At 37.5% G+C, this 23,267-nt stretch overlaps 2 protein-coding genes across 2 annotated transcripts; one reads left to right on the top strand and one right to left on the bottom strand.

The window, feature by feature from the left end:
- The first annotated feature begins 1,149 nt into the window (after window positions 1-1,149).
- On the top strand, window positions 1,150-7,906 carry LOC101156980 (corticotropin-releasing factor-binding protein). The gene is made up of 7 exons (XM_004072194.4): window positions 1,150-1,282; window positions 1,412-1,499; window positions 1,930-2,087; window positions 3,096-3,306; window positions 4,020-4,174; window positions 5,560-5,680; window positions 7,295-7,906. The coding sequence occupies exons 1-7, from the start codon at window positions 1,202-1,204 to the stop codon at window positions 7,447-7,449; spliced, it is 969 nt and encodes a 322-aa protein (XP_004072242.1). The 5' UTR covers window positions 1,150-1,201; the 3' UTR covers window positions 7,450-7,906.
- A 10,583-nt stretch (window positions 7,907-18,489) lies between these two features.
- On the bottom strand, window positions 18,490-22,932 carry LOC101156742 (creatine kinase U-type, mitochondrial). The gene is made up of 10 exons (XM_023958289.1): window positions 22,741-22,932; window positions 20,920-21,081; window positions 20,627-20,825; window positions 20,460-20,555; window positions 20,160-20,381; window positions 19,987-20,072; window positions 19,681-19,804; window positions 19,456-19,590; window positions 19,231-19,356; window positions 18,490-18,769 (listed from the first exon to the last, which is right to left on the bottom strand). Exons 2-10 carry the CDS (start codon window positions 21,057-21,059, stop codon window positions 18,653-18,655), a joined length of 1,245 nt encoding a protein of 414 aa, XP_023814057.1. The 5' UTR covers window positions 21,060-21,081; window positions 22,741-22,932; the 3' UTR covers window positions 18,490-18,652.
- Window positions 22,933-23,267: the final 335 nt, after the last annotated feature.

Raw genomic sequence — 23,267 nt, 5'->3', positions numbered from 1 at the left:
AAAGGTGGAAAGATTTCATGTTATATATGGACACCAGTGAAGATCACAAATCATTGAAGAAAAAAAGGTTCAGAGCACTGTCTAGTGGGTCTAGATGACCCAACTCCCAATGTTAAAGTGCCTAGGATAGCACAAGGGTTAGATAAAGAAGAAAATAAATAAAACATCATAGGTAAAATACAATGAAAATATATACAAGTAAAATGTATAGTCACAAGCAAAAGTTAGCTAAACGATTGATGAACTCAGATTCTTTTATTTTATTATTTGGATTCTTGAGTGTACTTAGTCATTAATTATAGTCAGATTCTCTGTCGTGTCATCCTTTTTGATACTTTAAAAAAAGTAGAAGCTGAGGCTGGCACACATATGTGTTACGTTGGAGTTCACGTGTTCAGTTATGTTTTTGTTTCATGGTTTATTGATTTTTTTGTGAATGCATTTTAACCGAAATGCCAACCACGTCTTTTGGCCATGGCGAAAAGTACTAAACAGTGCGTCCTAGAGAGTTAAACCAAAAATTTGCTTAATCACAGCACAGCTGTGTAAAATGGAGATGGTATATGTTATAAATGCAAATGCCTCGTACAGACTCTGATTTGGGCAGCTGTGCCAAGTTATGGAAACTCACAAATACAGGGGTCAACTTGTGCGGTGTGTGGGAAGAGGAGGCTGTATGTGAACACTAACCTTGGATAGAAAAAAAACAGTACTGATTTTTCAATGTCAATGTGTAGGTTTTATCATAGCTATTTTAATGGATTTTTTGTTGAGGCAAAACTGAATTTTTATATTAATTAAAGTGTGTTTTGCCAAAGCTGGGGCATGGTTTATTTTCAATTTTTTGTGGCCGTGTAGCTAATGAGCTGTACCAGCTATAAAAAGTACCAAACTGTCCTAAATAAGCAACAGAATGTCGGGCAGAAATTTGTTTTACATAACAGTATTAATGAGCCTAGCCTTCATTTTAACAAAATCATACGCTTTTATTCATTTTTATGCCACTAAGCACGTTTGGAGCCATAAATAGCTGCTATTATTAACTTATTATTAAAAAATAATTGTATGTCCGCTCGGCTCAGAGCTTTCAGTGACTGTAATGCTGGCATGCCTGCCTGTTGGAGCTGCTATAAAAGCTGCACCTTATAGACAGCACCGTTATTTTCCTCCCTGCTTCACTTGGACAGAGACGCGCCTCAGCATGTCGGTGGCTCTGCGTGCACAGCTGCTGCTCTTTCTCATCTCCCTGTCGTCCAGGATGGGACTCACACGTTACATCGAGGTACCGCCAAGTTTGATTTCCTAGACTTAGTCATGGTTTAGATTTCTAAGAAGTTTTAAATCTTAAATTAAGTTTTTGCATGTGCATTTAGGTGAAATGTGTCACATGTTTTTGTCACGTTTTGTGCAGGACAGTGATGCTGCAGATGGAATATATTCTCTGCTCAGTTTTGCCCAGAAAAGAGAATCAGAGGACTTTATTTTCCGCCGACCTCTCAGTAAGAGCTGCTCCGAACAATGGCTTTATTCAGTAGCTGATTAAGTCCAACAATGCAACACCTTTCACATCTAAAAGTAGTCTGACATGAACTGGGATCAGTAATGTGGGAAATGCTAGACAAAACTCACTTCTTCAGCAAAACATTCATTAAAAACCATTAAAAGCACTCCAGACTTTACAAACAACCTTTTTAATGCAATGAAATAGGATGATTTTAATCTGGTTATATCTTCTTTTTCATTCAATAAAGTCTTGTATTGCTTGAATTTTTTTTGTATTGTTGCTGTTTGAAAAATGATATATACCATTTTGTCTGTATAATTTATTAGAGTGAATTTTGTATAAATGGGGATAAAGTTGGCTCTATTCTGCATTAGACTATGGTAGGTATAGGATGATTCTGACTGTAGTGTTTGTGGCGTTTGCAGGATGCTTGGACATGCTGGCTACCGAAGGCTACTTCACCTTTGTGGCATCCCGCCCACAGCTGGCCTGTGCAGCTTTTGTCATTGCTGAGCCCAACGAGGTCATCAGTCTGGAGCTGTCTGATGTGAACATTGACTGCAGCGCTGGAGACTTCATCAAGGTTGTCCCTCTCTCCAACCCCCCCCGACATACAAACAAGCACACTGATGCCCAGACCCCAAGGAAATAATTCTATTTTTCTCCTTCCATTTGTTTAAAATTGTGCCAAACAGGGTTAAGGCACGATTAAGTAGCAAACCTCACAACCCCAGATCCTCTACGCTTTGGTCACGTTGCCAAGGGGGATGTGTGGGATGCAAAAGCTTTATTTCAGAAGCCAAGCCTGCCGGTTAACTCATGTGGGCCAAAGACACTACAAAGGAAGAGCCTTTTAAAAAAAAAAAAACTTTAACTTCAGGCTGAGGCAAGGGAGTGTGTGAAATAGAAAGTTTGTACCCAGTTTTAAACAGGACAAAAAAAGGTTATTTTTTCACCATAAGAACAATGTTATATCTTTAAAAGAAAATGTTCTAAGAAACGTAAAAGTCATTATTACTGCAAAACAAAAGTATTATATTTTGATAACCCATTACGTGCAGCAAATGTTGAAAATGATATTAAATTAGAGCCAGTTAAATTCCTAATGCAAAAATTAATATTATTAATAATAAGAATATATTCTGCTCAAATGGATCTCCAAGAAACCCCTGACAACATCTGGATGGCTCAAAATAATAATAACAGACCATACCACCTTAAACCACCTTTTTGTGTAGTCAGTCCACAAAAGTCCACCATTCTTTATAGAGGTTTTTTATGAAATGTAGCTGCCAGTTTTGATGTTATAATGACTTATTGCTGATCAATAATTAATGTATGAATTTACGGAGATGTGTTTGTTTTTCCTTTTTTCTTCCTTTTTTTGTGTCTCTGTTATTAGTTTTACTTATTGCTATTATTTTGTTCTGTTTTCTATATTACAGTCTTGTCTTGTTTTGTATAATAATTTATATATATACAAACGTTCAAGAGGCAAAATGTTCAAATAGCAAAATAAGATGGTCCGAATGTTTTTTTTTTTTTTTTAGTGTTTGATTTTTTTTCTTTGTATGCTTTTTTGTTGCTTTAGATTTTTGACGGCTGGGTTCTGAAGGGAGAGAAATTCCCCAGCAGTCATGACCACCCCCTGCCCCCACACGAGCGCTACACAGACTACTGCTCCTCCATGGCTCCAGGACTCAGTAGCCGATCATCTCAGAACGTGGCCATGATCTTCTTTCGGATTCACAGTCCTGACAGTGGCTTCACTCTTGCTGTGAAAAAAATGCACAATCCAATGCGTGAGTCTTCCAACACATTTTGGACACTCATGGCCTGAGGAAGTTAAAAGCTTTTGCATTTAAGTCAGATTTGTTGCATGGGCTTTCTTTTTTTTTTTAATTTGTATTCAGTTGCTTGTTTCTGTTCTTGCATGTTTGCTTCTCCTGATCATTCGTGCTCCGTCGAGCATTAATCAAAGCCAGGAGGGACATGAGGAGATTGACTGGGAGGGATGCACCTGTTTTCCAGCTGCTTGGCAAACCGGTGTTACCACTGTGTCAAGCAACATAACAATCACTGCCTGGATTTAAGACAAAGACACTGTTGAGAAGCAGCGCTTCAGGATAACATGGCGGTTAGAGCTGATTATTTTTATCCAAACAACATAAATTCAGGCTGGAGTGTAAGTCTTTACACTGACAATTATCATCAGCTAAAGCTGATTCAATGGTCCATAAATCCTTGATTCTTGTAAACAAAAATCTAATTACAAATAAGGTTTATTAAAAGACAAATAAAAGCCACGAAGAAAGGAAAATCTAACTTTTCTTAAAAATTCATGAATAAAATGCTATGTAAAATAAGTTTAATTTCTTAACCTAAAAAATTAATCTGAGTACCAATAATTGATTCTGATCATGTCAAATGTGTGACCTGAAGTGTTTCCAATGAGTTTCCATGGTGATGGAGAAGAGTTTGAAACTTGAAACCTGTTTTGTCTGTGTGTGCAAAGCCTGTAACATCATGTCTCAGAGTCCGGAGGGCAGCTTCACCATGGTGATCCCACATCAGCGCACGAACTGCAGCTTCTCTGTCATCTACCCTGTGGAGATTCGACTGACAGAACTCAGCTTAGGGGAGGCCAAGAGCAATGAGATCCGCCCATTGGTATGTCACACATGAACCATAAACACAAGTTAGAAACGCAGAATCAAAATGTTTTAAATTGTTCAGGAGACAAAACTTGAAAATATCATTAGACATAATTGCGGTTTTTGACCCGTTTCCATGTATTTACTTAAGGTGGAACTGAAACTTGAGGAATTAATGTAAACAAAATAATTTAATTTGACTTTCAATATACTTTTTAAATTTTTAAATAATTAATTCAAAAACACATTAGTTGTTTTTAAACATAATTTGAAATTAAGTTTAGAAATAACAATGAACTTACTTTAGAACTTAACTTCCAGTAAAAAGACTCATAATGTTATAAAGTAATCAAAACTAGTATCTATTAATTCATTTATTACATTGATTAAAAGAATAATCAGTTTAATAATAACAGATGTGAAACAATTGTACTTTTATTTTGATATTTCATGTTTCTTTTTTTACTGTAAACTAAAATAAATTTAATGTTTGGTAACTTTTTGTTTATGCTGATTTCAGGCTTCCATTTTAACTGCTACTATTTATTTGTAAATGTCAAGCCATTTTTTTTTGTCTTTCTTTCCTCAACTATTCTGCTTTTGCATTTTGATTATCAGAGAAATGTTGGCAGTGAATCTTTGGACGATATTGTAACTGAAAATGTTCCAAAATACCAAAAAAGTCATCCAAAATTTGTGGTTTCTGGTAGTTAGAGCTTGGACCTCTGTGACAAGAAAATCATGAAAAATATCTAAATTTGCAAATGTTTCACTGATTTTTTTGCTCAATAGTACTTTCTAAAAATTACTGACATATGAAAGTCATACAAATTTGCGTGAAATACATTCTGCTATGCTTAGAGAGTCAGAGCTAAACTAATAAATGCAACACAAGAGCTGAGTAAAAAGAGGGCAGAAGTGGTGTTAATGAAGTTGATCAAATTGAACACCACAAGATGACTGATGGGCATTTTGGCAGCTATTCTGACACCGGCTGCCAGACTGCTGACACTGTGATTAATTATATGTTGGAAAATTTGCCACTTTTATGCCAAGTCATTTCTACCCAGATATTGAGGAAAAGTGTCTCTGTTCCAAATCGAGTCACAAAGTCGACTGACGTGAAAAGTTGTGCAAACAAGTTCAGATACATGAACTCAAACTTTACAGCCAAGAGGTTTAGATGTGGTGCGACCTGCATTTCTTTAATTAGATATAGGATACAAAGTTTTATTGAGACAAAAATACAGTAACTTTTTACTGTTTTCCTTCCTGTCACTTTTTTCTCAGATAACGTTTAGAGCTTCCATTTAACTGAAGTTGTGTTAGGATGTCCACTTTGCCAAGGAGTGATCGTCCCAGTACTTTATGGCTTCATATTCTGTTGATGCTCGGTTGCAGAGGCAGATGTGGTCTGGCTGCTCAGGGTCTGGTGACTATGTGGAGCTGCTGGGAGGGAACGGTGTGGACACCTCAAAGATGATCCCTGTAGCTGACCTCTGCTTCTCCCCCAGTGGACTTGGTGAGTCCATTCATCTATTTTAGTATTTGGCTCAAAGAAGAATAAATCTACTGGATGCTTTATAGCTCTGGTGAACATTTTGGAACCCAGTTCTGGGTTACGTAATGGCTGACCATTTTGAGTTTGTACTGATGCCCAACATGTGTTTTTGACTAAACCTGTATAAGCCCATGCAAAGTTAAAGTTATCAAGCCACTAGTAAGGACATTGTCAAGCACAGTTTAGGGTAACAAAGTCTTAAACACAAGCTAAATTATAAGAAAAAATTAGGATTTTTGAATATTTAAGACACGTCAACACTTCCTCATCATCTCAGTATATAGAATGAGCATTTTCTGCTTGTTTCTTAGTATTACACACAACGTTTCAACTGAAATGTTTTTGCTTTCTCCCCCTTGCATTAAAAAAAAAAAACTTTTTTGTTATAGGTTTAATTGAAATGATTTAAACTTATATTTTTTTTCCATTTGAAAAATTTCTAAAATCAATATTGAAAATTCAATCCATCGGTCAAAAGTAAATGCTTACAAAAGTCCATTCATCCTATTATTACCACATTATCATAAACAATGATAAATCTTTGGGAACTGCAACATTACCAGTGGGTGAGTCCTGCTCTACGTTCGAGTGACAGAATTTTCATTTAAAAGGTTCTGGAACAGAAACAGCTCTGGATCCAGAACCAGAACCAAAACTGAACTATGATTATCTAAACGTTGTAATGATTCAGCAGCTTTTCAGATTCAATAGGTTGTTTTGCACAAAGTCATTGTTGTATTTTTAATTGTTTAGTCGGTTCTAAGGAAAATCACTTCCAAGAATCCAGATTGTCAGTCATAGATCAGATTTCTTCATGTGGTGCCCACGTTCATTTTGATCAAATTACACCATAATCCAACCAAATAAAAAAGACACACCATTATAAAAGTTCACCAGGATATAATTTTCTGAGAAATTGGAGAATAAAATCCCAAAATAAATCAAAAGGTTGAATGATAAAAGACCTTCAGCTCTACATATACTAAAATGTGACACAACTTTCTTTTTATTTGACCACAGTAAATGCAATATATGTCAATAACAGTTATCTTACATAGCTTTGTGCTGAAACCAAGTGAGAAGGAAAGTCAAAAGTTTAAAGGAGACTCTGTATCCCTGAATATGAACAGTTGCTTTTTGACAGAAAAAAAATGTTTTACATTGTTGAAACCATGACTCATATTGTAATACAGGTCAGCCTGTATTTATGCAGGGGTAAAAACATATAAAATATCATCCCACTACAAAATTTCCATGAATACACGTTCCAAGTACTAATAAATGTTGAAAAACAACAGGCTGCTGCATTCATTAACATCTGCAAACATTCTGAAACGCTCTTTACAGTCACACTGCACAACCTTGTGTTGCTCAGTCCACTTACTGCAGGAATGAAAGAGCTCCATTATCTTGAATCCAAGATCTAAATCCAGACCTAAATGTCACCCACATCCAGACTTGATGATAACTTCATGTTTAAACTTTATTGTTGAAGAGTTCCACAGCAGAAGAGATGAGTTTGGAGTACTGCTGTACCAAAGTCTGTTTTCTCTTTACCTTGTTGTGACCCTTCAGCCCAGATGAAGATTGGTTGTGATAACTCAGTGGTGAGGCTGGTGTCCAGTGGGAACTATATCAACCGTGTTTCCTTCCAGTACCGACTACTGGATCAGAATGAGTTACCCAAGACCAGGGAGAACAGCCTGGAGGATTTCTGCAGAATGGAATGATACACACATTTAAAGCACACACACACTGACAATCTAAAAAAATAAAATAAAATATCCACTATTGTAAAATAAATAAGAAAAAACATGTATGATTAAATAATACCACGTTCACAGTTTTTATTGTATTTCAAATATATTTTATTGTGTGGACTGATTAACTTATCTATTTAGATAATAATTCTGTTTCAAACAAATGAATTATGGTGTATTTTATTGTTTTCTATTATGTAATGGGATATGATGTCGCACACTTATTTATTGGTAAAAGCTTTATTTTTCTGTTAGCTTTAGTTTCTTTTAGGTCCACTTGACATCTTGACCCCTCTTTTATCTCTATACTGCCTTGTCATTTAAAAGAATAAAGACAACTTGCATGATAAAGCATATTTTGATGTTGTGAGTTTGTGAGCGTCTCTGTGCTTCTGAACTATTTACAGTATTAAAAAAAACGCTTACTTGATGTCTGTTTTATGATTTTCTTTATTTTAAAGATCTATTTGATACACAGAATTAATTAAAGCTGAAGTGCTTTGGTTTCCTGATCCAGCATGTTATTTTAAATCACTAGATTTCAGACAAAATTACAAATTCTTTTAGAACAAAAGCTCTTTTCCATTGTTGGATATTTATAAGCGGTACAAAAAATATATATATAAAAATGATGGTGTTACATTAAACTAATACGCGATTTTGCTTTACTTTTGATTATCAAGGCAATGATATTGTGCTCATCCCTGTAGTTCAAAAGAATCATCTACACAGCAGCTGAAACTTTTATCTTTGGTAGGTAATCCAATTCCAGGTAATCCAAGTCTGTCTTAGTAAGTATTTCTTTATGATTGTAATCTTTCTTTTGTTTGAGTACGGTAGCTTTATTTACCTTTATTTATTAGGATAAATCCATGACTAGAACCATTCAAGTATCTTTTTTGTTTTGCGTAGTTGCTCAGATTAGTAATTTGCATCATTGTAGGAAATCGAAAATAAATAAAATACTAAAAAAAATGTAAATCATTTATTATTTTTTTTGTCTGTAAGTTTGATACACAAGGGTCTTTAACAAAATCAATAGGATTTAGTAATAAATGCTGTTTGAATCCATGACATTTTGTTGTGACCAGTTCTCTATAGTGTGGCCTTTCTACCATTCCAAAGGTCATAGTACTTTTTTGCTCTGCAGTTGATTGTGAAATGACTGCTTTCATCTGTGCGTCCATCATCATCGTCTGCTTTTCTTCTTTGTTTTACACAGCACCAGCTGGATCTCTCTGTTCTGATGCTGGATATTTCCCTGGCAGAGGAAAAAAATAAAAATGCTTTTAAATAAATGCAGTATTAACTTCGGTGAACCAAAACATTTGAATGTATTTTGGAATTAGGAGCAGCTCGAAAAAAATAATGGAAACCAAGAGTAAGTACTAAAATCAGGATGGTTTCGGAACCAGGTAAAGATCTCCACAAGGAGCCAACTTTTCTTTCTAAAATGTTTTAAACTTTGAATGAAACCAGCTCTGCTATACTGAATCACAACCTCACCTTCCACCCTAAAATAATTCAAAAACTCCTTAGAATACTTATTTAAAATTGATATCCATTTCACTATTTTAAAGTGTGCATTTAATTCATCACATTTTGACAGATATATATTTGCAGTGTTCTGTTGGACCATACCACGTGTCAAACTGACAGTAAACATGCCAGTCAAATACATTTCCTCTGGTTTAATAATCTAACTCAAACTCTTGCTGTACATGTTTTTCATTAAAACTAGTACATTGAAACAGTAATTATAGATGTTTTAGATCAAATCCTTTTAGAATTATAGGAATGGATGAGCCTGCAATGACTCATAGATGCAATAAAACCACGTTTATTTTTCTTCTGTACTAAGACATGCTTTTGGGGACCCATATTAAGTAGTGACGCGTGTCTCTCTTTGTTTCTTTGTAATCCAATCTTTTCCATTAATAGTAAAATCCTCCATAGAACATAAATGATGTTCAGAATAAAGATCATAAAGGTTTAATAGCATGAACAAATTGCCACATTACACTGACTTTGTTTGGGGCCTCTTCTCTGTCACCGTCAACTGACAGACCCCACTGACCCCCCCAAACCCTGTCATTACTACTGTACAGCAGAATTTCCTCAGTCTGAATGAACGTGCCGCTCCTAATGGGATTATTCCAAAAGCCTCAGTGCTCTTATTCCCCTCGACATCCGTCTTACTGGCTTGCATTTGATCTTTCGCATACGTGGGATTAATCTGGAATCTACTCAGCTGCAATGATTCCATTAACCAGCGGATGTGTTTTTTCGCTCGACGTGTTGCAATTTTCAGACTTCATTAGAGACTCAAATGGACTAAAGATGCTGCAGAAAAAAAATTGATCTTTGATGATTTACTTCAGCTATGCAGAGCAGCTGTTTTTGATGGTCTGCAACGATTTTTAAGTAGGTTATCATTGCAAATGTCAGTGTAGGGAAAAAAATGTGACCAATATACATTTATAGAAATATCAGAATAGACATGAAAGAGTTTTCCTGGGGTGTAATTTCATCTATCTTTCTCTTCACTGAGCTTTTCTCTAAACTTGTTTACTAGAAAATTGCTCATTCCTTCTGTTTTTTGACAAATACATGAACTTCATACAGATTTTGCATGTTTGAGATGGAATATTTATACTACTAATAATAATATATAATAACACGTACAGAAAAATAATTTAAGATTAGATATACAGAGAAATAAAAGGTTCTCTAAATTTAAACTTTTACTTGGACAATTTAGATTTGTGGTTACCTTACTGACTGTTTTTAAGACATTCATAAATACCAATGAAAGACAAATGCTGTGATGTCAATACATTTTTTTTTGTAACTTTAGGCTTCCTAAATGGAGACAAGTCCTGTACTTACAAAATCACAACAGCACAATGATAAGAATACAGAAAAAAAAAAACAGGTTTAAGTCTGATTTTATGGTACATTTTGAAATTACTGTTAACCTGAACATTTACTCACTGGCCACTTTATTGGGCAAACTTTTCCAACTGCTCGTTAATGCAAATGTCTAATCAACTAATCACATTGCAGCAACTCAATGCTTTTAGGCATGAAGGCAAGATCAAGACGATCTACTGCAGTTCAAACAGAGCAACAGAATGTGGAAAAAAAAGGTGATTTAATGGGCCTATATCATGGAAAATCAACTTTTTTGACCTTTTAAGTTTTGATTTGATTTGAAATGGTTTCTTTCAAGCAATCAAGAAAATAATACACAAAAACAAGACAATCAGCAGTTATACATTTACACAAAGACGTATCAAACTTTGGAAAATTAGACATAAAATTAAATATTGCTTGAAAGGGACTGGAAGGAAGCGAACTTATATAATCCCACTCCTGTTCTACTCTAACCATTTTATTACATGATTTATCATTATCCGGTTCATAACTTTTATCCATTTAACCATTAAGTGTATTATAATGTTTATTCCTAACTATACACAACCCCAAAGTGGTATTTTGATCAATACACGTATTTCTCAGCATTCCTCTAAAAACTTGCGCTCCGAGCACCAGCCCTTCCCAATCCACAAAAACGAGCATGTTCTCAAATTGTGATGTAGACAAGTAAGGAGCCGCCAGCACCGCCCCCAGGCTAACACACACACACACACTTTTGTTTGTGGAGTGATCGGCAAAACGCTTTTATTTTACACGAACAATATATGCATGTCCATCTTTGCAAAAGTTTGGATGTTGTTTGTTTTTAGTGGGCGAGAAAGGGAGACACGCTGCTGAAGCCGGCTCTAGGCTGATGTCATGAAATGGATGGCTCCCACAAGGAGCAAAAACCAGAGTCTCAGAGATCGAGTAGCAAAATGAACTGTGTCAGTAACTAATTTTTCATAAAAGAAAATCTCTTTGGCTTAGCAAAGGTAATATATTACCATACATATGGATCTAGTTTACTCTTAAAGGCTTAAGGAAATCATGATATGGGCCCTTTAAGTGACTTTGACATGGTTGTTCTTGCCAGACGGCTGGTCTGAGTATTTCAGAAACTGTTGTAAACCACCTTTAGGGTTTACAGAGAATGGTCCAAAAAAGTGAAAATATCCAGTATCCAGTTCTGTGTGTGGGAATGCCTTGTTTATGCCAGAGGTCAGAGTAGAACGACAGACTGGTTCTAGCTGATAGTAAGTCAAATAACCACTGGCTACAACCGAGGTCTACAGAGCATCTGTGAACGCACAACACATCCAACCTTGAGGCAGATGGACTCCAGCAGAAGATGATCACGCCGAGGGCCACTCCTGTTAGCTAAGAACAGGATACAGAGGCTACAATTTACACAGACTCACCAAAATTGGACAATAGAAGATTGAAAAAATGTTGTCTGATCTAGTGAGTCTCCATTTCTGCTGCGACGCTTGGATGGGAAGGTCAGAATTCAGCATCAACAACATGAAAGCATTGACCCATCCTGCCTTGTATCAGCGGTTCTAGCTGGTGGTGTAATGGTCTGGAGGATATTTTCTTGGCTCACTTTAGGCCCCTCATTACCAATTGATCATGGTTTCAACACCACAGCCTACCTGAGTGTTGTTGCTGACCAGATCCATCCCTTCATGACCAAAGTGAACCATCCTCTGATGTCTACTTCCAGCAGGATAAGGCGCCATGTCGTAAAGCTGGAGTCATCATAGACTGGTTTATTGAGCATGGCAATGAGTTTACTGGACTCAAATAGCCTCAACAGTCACCAGATCTCAACCCAATAGATCACCTTTGGGATGTGGTGGAATAGGAAATTAGCATCATGAATGTGCAGCTGACAAATCTGCAGCAACTACATGATGCTATCACTTTAATATGGGCCAAACTCTCTGAGGAACGTTTCGATGCCACCAAGGATTAAGGCAGCTCTGAAGGCAAAAGACGTTAGCATTTTAGCAGCCAAAAAAAAAAAGAAAATCACTCAATTAATAACCTGGATGTTGTCAAAAATGTTTTTTTAATTCTTCTGTAACCCTTGTGCTATCCTAGGCACTTTAACATTGGGAGTTGGGTCATCTAGACCCACTAGACCAGTGTTTTTCAACCAGTGTGCCGCGGCACACTAGTGTGCCGTGGGAGATGGTCAAGTGCGCAGTGGAGAAATTGCCCTCATTAACTGATCTAAAAATATTTTCCATCTCCAGGAAATCAGCTCTTTGTCCATCCAAACAATCACTTCCTTGTTCTTAATTCTGCTGATAAAGTCGCTCAGTTCTAACAAAAATACCAGCTAGAGCTCGTCTTTAGCCGCAACTTCCTGCTTTTTCTGCCACAATTATCACAAAAATCCACGTGAGATTGCGCGCGGGGGGGGGGGCTGTCGATCAATACAGACCATGAATTTCTGCTTTTTTTTTTTTTTTGGTGCTGGTGTGCCGCGGGATTTTTGTCAGGGTTAAAGTGTGCCGTGGCTCAAAAAAGGTTGAAAAACACTGCATTAGACAGTGCGCTGAACCTTTTTTCTTCAATGATTTGTGATCTTCACTGGTGTCCATGGATTACATGAAATCTTTCCACCTTTATCCACCTTTGTCATGGTAGGGAGAACACGTAAGGGTGGGGTCATCTAAGATAGCACAAGTTTAAATTATGGCATAAAATGAGTCATATACAGTGTTTTTACCTGTCGTTTTTCACTTTAGTATTGCAGGTAATAACTTAAATAGTAGCACTACAACCAGTCACTTCTACTGACAATTTAACATCAACAATCAATCAAGAAAATACAAAAAGGCTGAAAAATAATAACAGAATATATATTGCAGTTAGCAGCAGTAATATCTACGGAGCCCGTGTCCTGACATTAAGATATAAAAATATATCTTGTTCCCACAGATTAATATCTTGTTCCCACAGGTTATTATGTCGTTCGCACGAAATACTATTCCGTTCCCACAAGATACTATTGCGTTCCCTCAAAATACTATTCCGTTCCCTCGAAATGATTAACTCGTGCGAACGCAATAATTAATCCGTTCGAACGCAATAATTATTCACGTCATAAGTCATTCACGCGGATATGCTCTCTGTACGCCGGCAAAAGCCGCTTTCAGCGGTAACTTCCGTGTCTCTGTGACCCATATTCGTTCAAAAAAGGAACATGAAAAACAAAAATGATCACTTTATTACCGTCTCAATGAATATAAGAAAAATATCAAAAGATTTATGATAACTAGGCTGCTTTGTCATACGATAGCTCCTGCTAGGCTACTACTAGCTCCGCCGCAGAGCTCTCTGATCATATATGCCGGCATTTGGGCAACTGGCTGGTCTTGTCAGACAGCTGATATTGTAGTTTAGGGTCGAATAGGAATAATAATATTCAGGACTTGTCTTTTATTAACTTTAGCAGTCAGTATCTTTACATTCGAAGGCTATTAGGCTACATGCTAACTGACTAGCCGATCATTTCCTGTTATTAATTTACGTCATAGATTTACAGCAGATACCTTCACATTTCTGGCTGTGTGTGTCTCATTACATTGCATTGAAGACACGGAGGATGTTTAGAGAACAGATTTATTTATTTTAAAAAGCACAGAAGCATCCATCGTATTCACGTTCACATCATCTGGTACGCCCTCAGTCATCTTGCTGCAAAAGCCGCTTCCTGTCGCTACTTCCGTGTCTCTGTGAGCATTCAATAGGGGTAAAAATAAAAGCAAGAATAGTCGATCTGTTATTTTCTCGATGAAAATCTGAAAAATATCATATTAAGCTGGATGCTTCGCCTAAAGCACTTACCTTTAGCTTGTAGCATAACAACAATAGCAGTACGTCCCGTTTCCCAGAGTGCTTTGCTGCCAATCACTAGCCAATCACCGTGTCCCTGTGACCAAGGTCTAACAACAAGACCAATAATTGGCCAGTGATTCGCAGCAAAGCACTCTGGGAAACGGGACGTACTGCTATTGTTGTTATGCTACAAGCTAAAGGTAAGTGCTTTAGGCGAAGCATCCAGCTTAATATGATATTTTTCAGATTTTCATCGAGAAAATAACAGATCGACTATTCTTGCTTTTATTTTTACCCCTATTGAATGCTCACAGAGACACGGAAGTAGCGACAGGAAGCGGCTTTTGCAGCAAGATGACTGAGGGCGTACCAGATGATGTGAACGTGAATATGATGGATGCTTCTGTGCTTTTTAAAATAAATAAATCTGTTCTCTAAACATCCTCCGTGTCTTCAATGCAATGTAATGAGACACACACAGCCAGAAATGTGAAGGTATCTGCTGTAAATCTATGACGTAAATTAATAACAGGAAATGATCGGCTAGTCAGTTAGCATGTAGCCTAATAGCCTTCGAATGTAAAGATACTGACTGCTAAAGTTAATAAAAGACAAGTCCTGAATATTATTATTCCTATTCGACCCTAAACTACAATATCAGCTGTCTGACAAGACCAGCCAGTTGCCCAAATGCCGGCATATATGATCAGAGAGCTCTGCGGCGGAGCTAGTAGTAGCCTAGCAGGAGCTATCGTATGACAAAGCAGCCTAGTTATCATAAATCTTTTGATATTTTTCTTATATTCATTGAGACGGTAATATGTGATCATTTTTGTTTTTCATGTTCCTTTTTTGAACGAATATGGGTCACAGAGACACGGAAGTTACCGCTGAAAGCGGCTTTTGCCGGCGTACAGAGAGCATATCCGCGTGAATGACTTATGACGTGAATAATTATTGCGTTCGAACGGATTAATTATTGCGTTCGAACGACATAATTATTGCGTTCGCACGAGTTAATCATTTCGAGGGAACGGAATAGTATTTTGAGGGAACGCAATAGTATCTTGTGGGAACGGAATAGTATCTTGTGGGAACGGAATAGTATTTCGTGCGAACGACATAATAACCTGTGGGAACAAGATATTAATCTGTGGGAACAAGATATATTTTTATATCTTAATGTCAGGACACGGGCTCCGTAAATATCAACAACAACAGCAACATTGTTCTACAACTGGTTTGTTTAAGACAAAAGTGCCCATAAACTACCCTGATGACATGTATTGCAATAAAACAAGGCTGTTTGAGTCACATCCTTTTGAAACTTAAAAAAAACACATTAATCTAATTCAGAAATAGTGTTATCATATAGTTATGAAAAAGCTCAAAATGAAAGCACATAGAATCACATTTATGTGTCTTAAAGTGTAAGATGTGTCTTTGCTAAATCCTGAGCAGGACACTTCCTGCAAAGACTGCACTGATGTGTGAGTCAATGCTTTGAAAGAGAAAGCACAGTGTAAATGAACTGCACATGTGCTTTAGTGAATTTATTTGGGAAATTCTTTATTTCAGCCAGCATGATAATAACAGAACGCCACACATGCAAAGCAGGGACTATTTAATGTTTATGAGATGGAACAAAAAGAATAACCTATTGAAGTTAAAGTCCATTATTGTTTGAACTTTTGTTTCATAAATCACATTAACTCTCAAGGATAAAACAATCAAAGTTTTACCCACAATTATTACAGACCCCATGGCTCTGAAAGCTTTTTTTTAATTGATATTCTTCATTGTTTTGGTTACTGATTCATAAACAACTAAACCAAGACCACTAATCCTCACACGAAGCAAAATAAAAATGACAATAAATCACAACATAGTATAAGTAACATCAAAAAACAAAAAAATTTCCAGAACTCCAGATAAACTGCCTTGATGACATGGATTGCAATAAAACAGGGACATAATGGCAATTTGAGTCAGGTCCTTTAAAACAGAAAAAAAACTACAATCATCTAATTCAGAAAGTGTAACAGTAAATTTATGTTTATTTTTTTTTATCAGCAATCACTTGCATGTACAGTAAACTATGGGTGTCTGAGTCAAAACTAGGTTACCTCTCTACTGCCCTCTATTGCCTAATTTCTTTAACTACACACAGTGTGAATTCAGCTTTGGAATGTTGACCTCATGCAAAGGCAATTAACAATCAATTTATAAACAATGCATCGTGAAAGTTTTAAAACTACACATTTTCATAAGCAACTGAATGATTTCTCTTCAAAAAATGCAAATTATTGTTACTCCTAATTGCTTTAAAATACTGTTGTATTTACAATCAAAAGCTATTTCTGACCATCTAAATGAAAAATCCGAATAATCCCTGCCTCATTATGTTTCTATTAATTCCTGCATCAGTTCCCTATTAACACCCATCCATAATATGTACAGTTTCTGAGCTATTTGGTGTGTGTCTGTAAGAGCATTAATAGTTTTACGTCATTAATCTGCTGCCAGAAAAATAAGAGCATCTCAGAAATACACTTTAGGAGGAAGGACATGAATGGAGCACTCATGCAAATAATTAAATCATTAACTGATGGTTATTTTAAATTATATTTCATAATGTTCAGCATTTCTTCACTGTAAACAGGATGGAGCTGTACATGAATAGTATTGTTTGACCCACCTCACTTTGGCCTGCCTGCTCTGTTTGCCTGACAGTAATGAGCTTGGCCTTTTACTCTCAGGATTAAAGGCATCGTGTAGGAGGCTGTGGAGGTTTGAATGCCAGGTTAAGCACCTGCTGCTCAGGAGTAATCATCAGTTAGTGACTTTTTATCATCTACTTTAATAGTAAAGATGATGGTGATGTAGTCCTGGTGAGCTCTTTTTTTTATATATTTATACTAAACCAAAATTGAAACAGCAAAAAAGCAAATTAAACTTAATTTTACATATATGGTCATTTCAAAGTCTTTATTGAAAACCCAACAGCATGCTTTTTATTCTTAATTCACAGAGTACGCCACAAGCATACTTCAAGTTAAGTGTCAACCTACCGGTAAGTGTTCATTTCAACCTCCAATATTTTGATTTTTCTCTTTAGCCTCCTGTTAGTTAGCTGACACTTGCCATCGATCCAAAAAAAAAAAAAAATTCTTTAAACAGCATACAAGCTCAAGTAGGAAAAGTGGTTCTAGCCTTGAACAGACAAAAAAAAGTTTAATGTTGATCCAAAAACTTGTAAAATTGTTGTAACCTTTTTGTAATAACTTGCAAAATTCTGAAAGATACAGTCTGCTGTGTGTTAAAATCCCAGTTTTACTTCCACAGTTCCTGTTTGTTCTTTGACTTCTGTGGTTGTGTGTGTCTGCTTAAGAATATGTGACAGAAAGTGTCAAATGATGGAGTACATGGGGTTGCATGTGGGTGCATCAGGAGGTGAATCTGTCCCTAGGCATGAGTGTGCATGGTTGTCCAAGGTGTACCCTTCGCTGGGATAGATCCCACGACCCTAAATCTACACACCAGGCATATGATATGTGTTCAAGAATGTGCTTGGAGCAAAATTTCAAAGTGGTGCAAATCTTGGTAAAACGCGCAAACAAACGTAAAGCTTTTATAGGGACACGTGTAGGCAAGAGTTTTGAACGCCCGAAATGCGGATATACACGCATTTACATACTTCAGAAGTAGTCACTTCAAGGCGCGTTTTTGAGCCCGGTGTGAACGTAGTATAAAAAAGATTAAGCAGATTTGAAGAAATGGATGGACGTAGTACATGGCAATTGTTGTGGCAAACAACATGTCAGTTCCTTACTCCTCTGGTTCCACCAGGATTTCCTTTTGATCAGCACAGCTGGTTTTAACTTATTATCCCCCTGGTACCGGACGTGCTCCTGCTGATTTTCCTTGTCACCTGTTCCTGTGAGTAAGTTGTTATTACCTCTATTTCTAATGTCTTGTGCTGATTTCTTCCCAGTTATTTTCAATTGTTTTTCCTCTTGGTTGTGTTACAGTTGCTGATTGTCGAGTTGTACTGTTCTTTTTTGGGTAGACTTGTAGTCATACCACATGGAATCTAGAGTTGAAAATAAAAAAGACATTTAACCAACTGAGCTATGCAGTCGTTTAGTGTGGAAAGCGAATAAACATACAGAATCTCACTGTAGTAAACTAAGTCAAAGCAAACCACAAATATGTAAATATGTATTGCCAAAACACACCTCAGTTTTTGATTCGTTTATTGGGATTAGAATTCATGAACATGTAAAGACTTTTTGTAAACTGAAGCTAATACATCACCAAACATGACATGACTAAGAAATTAATAAGACAAGCAGTCACTCGAGTGCCTGTTCTGCTTCAACTCTTCCTGCAGAGAAGGCGTTCACTTCCTGAACTGAGAGATTGGGGCAGGAATCTTGATGTCCTGTCCTTTCTCCAGCCTTTTCTCGCACTCAATTAAGTAGTTGACTCCATCAATTACTAACTGTACCAGCTCCACCTGCAGCGAAACCAGAACCAGATTCAGCTGGAGTTAGGTTATCCAAGTGAGTAACATTTTCAAAGAAAATTGCTTTAAAACCAAAGCTATGCAGAACATTTGTCTTTCTAAAACCAAGAAATTAAAGATCATAAAGCAATAGGTGAGTGTATTTCTCTGTATGAGCATCTGAGCTTTTAGGAATATTGGTTTCTAGAAATATTATTTTAATTTGATGTTGTCTCCTTACACTTTTTTAATTGAAAGGTTTAACGAGTTTATACTCAAAATGCTTTGCAAAAAGTAGGTATTGGTGAAGCATCTGTATCACTTCATTTGCCACTTCCAAATCAGGATTGCAGAATAAAAATCTGCAGTTATTTTAAGATCGCAAATAATTAGTGGCAAATATTTACTCTCTCTTGTTTGATCTTTTAACTCCATCTCTAAGTTTTTTTAAAGGTTGTTTAGTGTGGGATTACCTCTGACTTGCCCAGACGGTCCAGGTTAGAGATGTCAAAGGTGTCTCCAGTAGCAGCAGTGTCGACGCCCCCCGTGCCCCTCTTCTGTAGTCTCAGATTTTCCAGGATTTTTCCAAAGCGTGGGTCCTACATCGAATTGTGACAAAAGTAGGTAATGCATGAATGTCTTTGTGTGTGTGTGTGTGTGTGTGCGTGTGAGCAGCTGTTGAGTTTTTACTGAACTACCTTGCTGAGGAAAGGCAGTCGAATATGTACACCGGCTCTGAGACCAGTGCCGAGGTTAGAGGGGCAGGTGAGGATGTAACCCAGTCGCTCATTCCACATGAACTCCCATCCCCTCTCCTGAATCAGATGCTCCACCTACAGGTTAGAGTAAAACGCTGAATTAGTGCCTTGAAACGTGAACATAATAAAAAGATGGCAGCATTTCACTTTGGGTGATGATCACACCTGTTTGAGACCTTTGCAGAACCTTTCAAACACTCTCTTCATGTTTCCACCTTTCTCCATGGAGATAATTCTCGAGTGGTCCTCCTCGTTGATCCAGATCAAGAAGTTCTTCTCATTATTGTGCCTGAGTCAGCAAAGTGGATTAATGCAGAATCATAATCACAAAATTATAAATCAGAGATTATATGTAAAAGGGAAAAACTCAGACTTGGATTAAAGAAAGAATTGATGATCTAGACTAGAACTATTCTTTTTCTTTTTTTTTATTTACAGAAAAGTGAAAAAGTGAAGAAATTTATGTCTTACCAGATTCCACGAGCATCAGGCCAGTCTCTAGCCATTCCAGCTGAAGTGAGCAGTGGTGACACGGGTTTGTCAAACAGGAAGTGCTCCTGATTGTGCAATTGACAAACAGGTCAGTAGAAACATGAGATGGTACGAGCACTTAAAAACAGAATCAAAAGAAACTCTGGACTGACATCGATAAGCTGTTGCTGCTCCCTCTGGGACATCTCTCCCAGGCTGTAGTATCGACCCGCCAGGTCTCCCTTCAGGCCGGACAGAGCCGTCACAACCACACGCTCAACCTCCCGGCGCTCAGAGCGCGTACATGCCGGGGGGAGACTCAGTCCACGGATGCTGCGGCCAGTACGCACACGAGATGACAACACATAGCGCTCATCAAACATTCCTGAAGTGATCTGAGGAGAACAAGGCATTTGGTTTTACTTTGCTTGAGACAAAAGGAAACTGAACAAGGAGTGAGTTCAGGGTTTGACCTTGGATGAATCCAGATCAGTTGGGTGCTTCATTGTCCGTGGGTCATAGCCGTTGTGTCTGTCTTTGATGACGGGGTCAAAGAGCTCAGAAAACACCTGATGGGTGAACAAGCAGCTTAAGCAACATTTAAGGGACAAAACAGCTCAGTTTGGATGTAAACCCAGACCTCGTAGCTCTCCTCATCTCCAGCTACCATGCCCACAGTCTTGATGAAAGGGTGTCCAGGATTGTCCACTCCGGTCTGGATACACTGGTCCAGAGTCCAGTTGTGGGTTGTTGCCCTGTCCCTCAGGCGTGCATAGATGGACGGGGTCAGGGCAGCTGCCATGCAGTTGTTGTGCTTCCTCAGGTCAGGATAATCAGCACTGTTGAACGTCGTAAAGAGCTCAGATAGTGTGTGTACTGTATATTCATGAGTGATTGAAAACTACTATACTTTATACTTTTTCCGACGTCTACCTGGGAGGGTAGGTCCTCATCCTCTCAGCGGCAGCAGTGCTGTCACTGAGCAGATATCCCGATGCCAGAGTGCTGGCTCCCATAGCCATCATCAGGGCCGTGTTGCGGCCAGAAATCATGCGAGTGAAGGAGTTCGCCATGGCTATGCAGTCCGGTTTTCACCTAACGGGGAAGGGGCAACGGTAAACTGTTATGCTCCAACAAACTTCCAATTGATATCAGTACGAAAACACATAAAAGCATGTGAAAATGCCAGTAAGTTAAAAGCCACTGGCTCTCATTAACCAAACGCTTGATTATGGTCTCATGTTGGTGCTAAAAATGTCAGACCAGGTGTTTGTGTTTATTTCCTCCACTTTGTAGCACAATGAGACACAATTTAGCTAAGCCTGAACTTTACCAGAATCCTGCATAAAGGTCACAGATGGCATTCAGAGGAAGCTGATAATTGGGAATTAGGCGGTTATGGCAGACAGCTCAGCGGCACGGAGAGGGAAGACTCTGTATCTGCCGGTTGTTCTTTGTGTGTGTATTTTTTCTCAGATGATCTTTAAATGGCTGCACAGAGATTCAATGCAGTTTGATAATAGCAATAAATAACAAACTGAAGTAGAAAAGGAACTTCTTTCAAGAATGACTTAAATCTAAGGCAAAGTTTTCCAAGTTCAACTTTCTTTTGACAGTAATTTCTTGATTATATATTCCTTATCTTGCCACGTACAATTCTAGACAAACTACTTATTGCATTAAGGTATCAAATGCTTAAGTAACAGATATGCCTGCAGCCTGCCTAATGAGATTATGGTTGAGGCAGAGTCAGGCTTTCTGATTGGTCACTTTGAGAGAATGACCTGCTCAGCTGATTAGATGATTTGTGATTGGACGCCAAACGAGGCACTGTCATTCTGATTTAACACACAGTATACTTCACTGTTAAAAATAGTGACATGATTATTACATTTGAAAACAAAAAGTACTGCTGGTTTGTCAAGTTGAAGTACACAAGAAAAGCCTGAAAAAAAGAAAGGTCTGGTAAAATGGCAGGTGGGAAGGAGGAGTCAAATGAACACTAGGTCAAATGAAGGAGAAGGTAATCTTGATAAAAGGTGAATTTAATGTTTTCTAATATATATATATTTTTTAAAAAGCTAGCTTCTGCTGAGTTCATTTGTAAAGTAATTTGGGGTAAATCAAAAGCAGGAATTAGGAAAAAAGTACCATGAAAGAAGACGAGACGTGATTTGTGGAGGAGTGAGGATCAAAATCAACAAGTGAAGAGTCACCTAAAGGTCATTAGACAGAGCTAAAGGGCAAAAAAGGGCAATTTAAAGAGATTGTCAAAAGTGGGATTAGTGGGATTTCCAACACACACCTGATGATTTGAAAAGGTGAAGAGAAAAAGAAAAAATAAAGAAACCTGCACCCTCCAAAGATTGGAAAAGTAACAATTTGTTCAACAGTCTTTAAAACGATTTGGTCTGAAACCTTTTGAGGTAAGTCTAAGGCTTTTCCAACAGTACTCAACACGTGGTTGCTACCTGTGAACGAGCCTAATAGGCTCTGCTGCTGTCTGGGACACAGAGTGAGCTATAAATATTGTAAGTCCAGCAGACAAATAACGACTACAACAGCTTGTTCAAAGACTTATATCTTTCAGTTGCTCAAGCTGTGAAAGAAAGTTTCAGCTTGACCATGTAATTCCAAATGTTTTATCTCCTCTTAGTTTGACAAAAAGTCCACCACAGTCAGCTCTAACAAGTTATTTTGTGTGCCAAAAAGATTGTGTGAGGCAGCAATTTCTAATAGAACTCCATCACTCACCTTGGGGTTGATGAAGACAAATGGCAGCAAAGTAGCAGTGGGTTCTGTGCAGCTTAGTCCAAAGAGGCTCTATCTGCAAAGTGAAGGCAGACTGAGGGACAGAGAGGGGATCAGAGAGACATGGAGCCAGTGGTCCAGGATTAGCCACTTGCTGGCCAACAGACTGAAAATCCTCTTTGCCCTGCCACTCATGGAGTCTCCCTTTCTAGTACTCTTCTCCTCACACTCAATCCCAAGAATCATACCTATTTAGATTATAATATATTCCAAAAGATCCTAATTTTAGTTTTTTTTTTATCCCAAGTACAAAAAAAAAAAATCCAAGTTTAGCTTAGTTGATTTAGTTTAGTTTAGCAATGAGCTATTGTATTTTATAAGTGATTTTATGTTTTGTACAATTAGTGAAGCCTGTTGAGACTACTGTGTTGTAAAATTGGGCTATATAAATAAAACTGAATTGAAATAAACAATAGGCACATGCATTTCTTTCAAGGTCTGTCAAAACTACAACTTCAGAACAGTGGATA

This window comes from Oryzias latipes, chromosome 9, assembly GCF_002234675.1.
Source record: "Oryzias latipes chromosome 9, ASM223467v1".
NCBI lineage: Eukaryota > Metazoa > Chordata > Actinopteri > Beloniformes > Adrianichthyidae > Oryzias > Oryzias latipes.
Note: the sequence above shows the minus strand (reverse complement) of the source record. Positions and strands in the feature narration are given on the sequence as shown.

Excerpts from the sequence above, each read along its gene's own strand:
- LOC101156980 (XM_004072194.4), top strand. The coding sequence starts at position 1,202 with ATGTCGGTGGCTCTGCGTGCACAGCTGCTGCTCTTTCTCATCTCCCTG. Across the intron at positions 3,307-4,019 it reads AAAAATGCACAATCCAATGC|CCTGTAACATCATGTCTCAG; the intron begins GTGAGTCTTCCA and ends GTGTGTGCAAAG. Across the intron at positions 4,175-5,559 it reads GCAATGAGATCCGCCCATTG|AGGCAGATGTGGTCTGGCTG; the intron begins GTATGTCACACA and ends GCTCGGTTGCAG.
- LOC101156742 (XM_023958289.1), bottom strand. The coding sequence starts at position 21,059 with ATGGCGAACTCCTTCACTCGCATGATTTCTGGCCGCAACACGGCCCTG. Across the intron at positions 20,556-20,626 it reads GAGATGAGGAGAGCTACGAG|GTGTTTTCTGAGCTCTTTGA; the intron begins GTCTGGGTTTAC and ends TTCACCCATCAG. Across the intron at positions 20,382-20,459 it reads CTGATCTGGATTCATCCAAG|ATCACTTCAGGAATGTTTGA; the intron begins GTCAAACCCTGA and ends TGTTCTCCTCAG.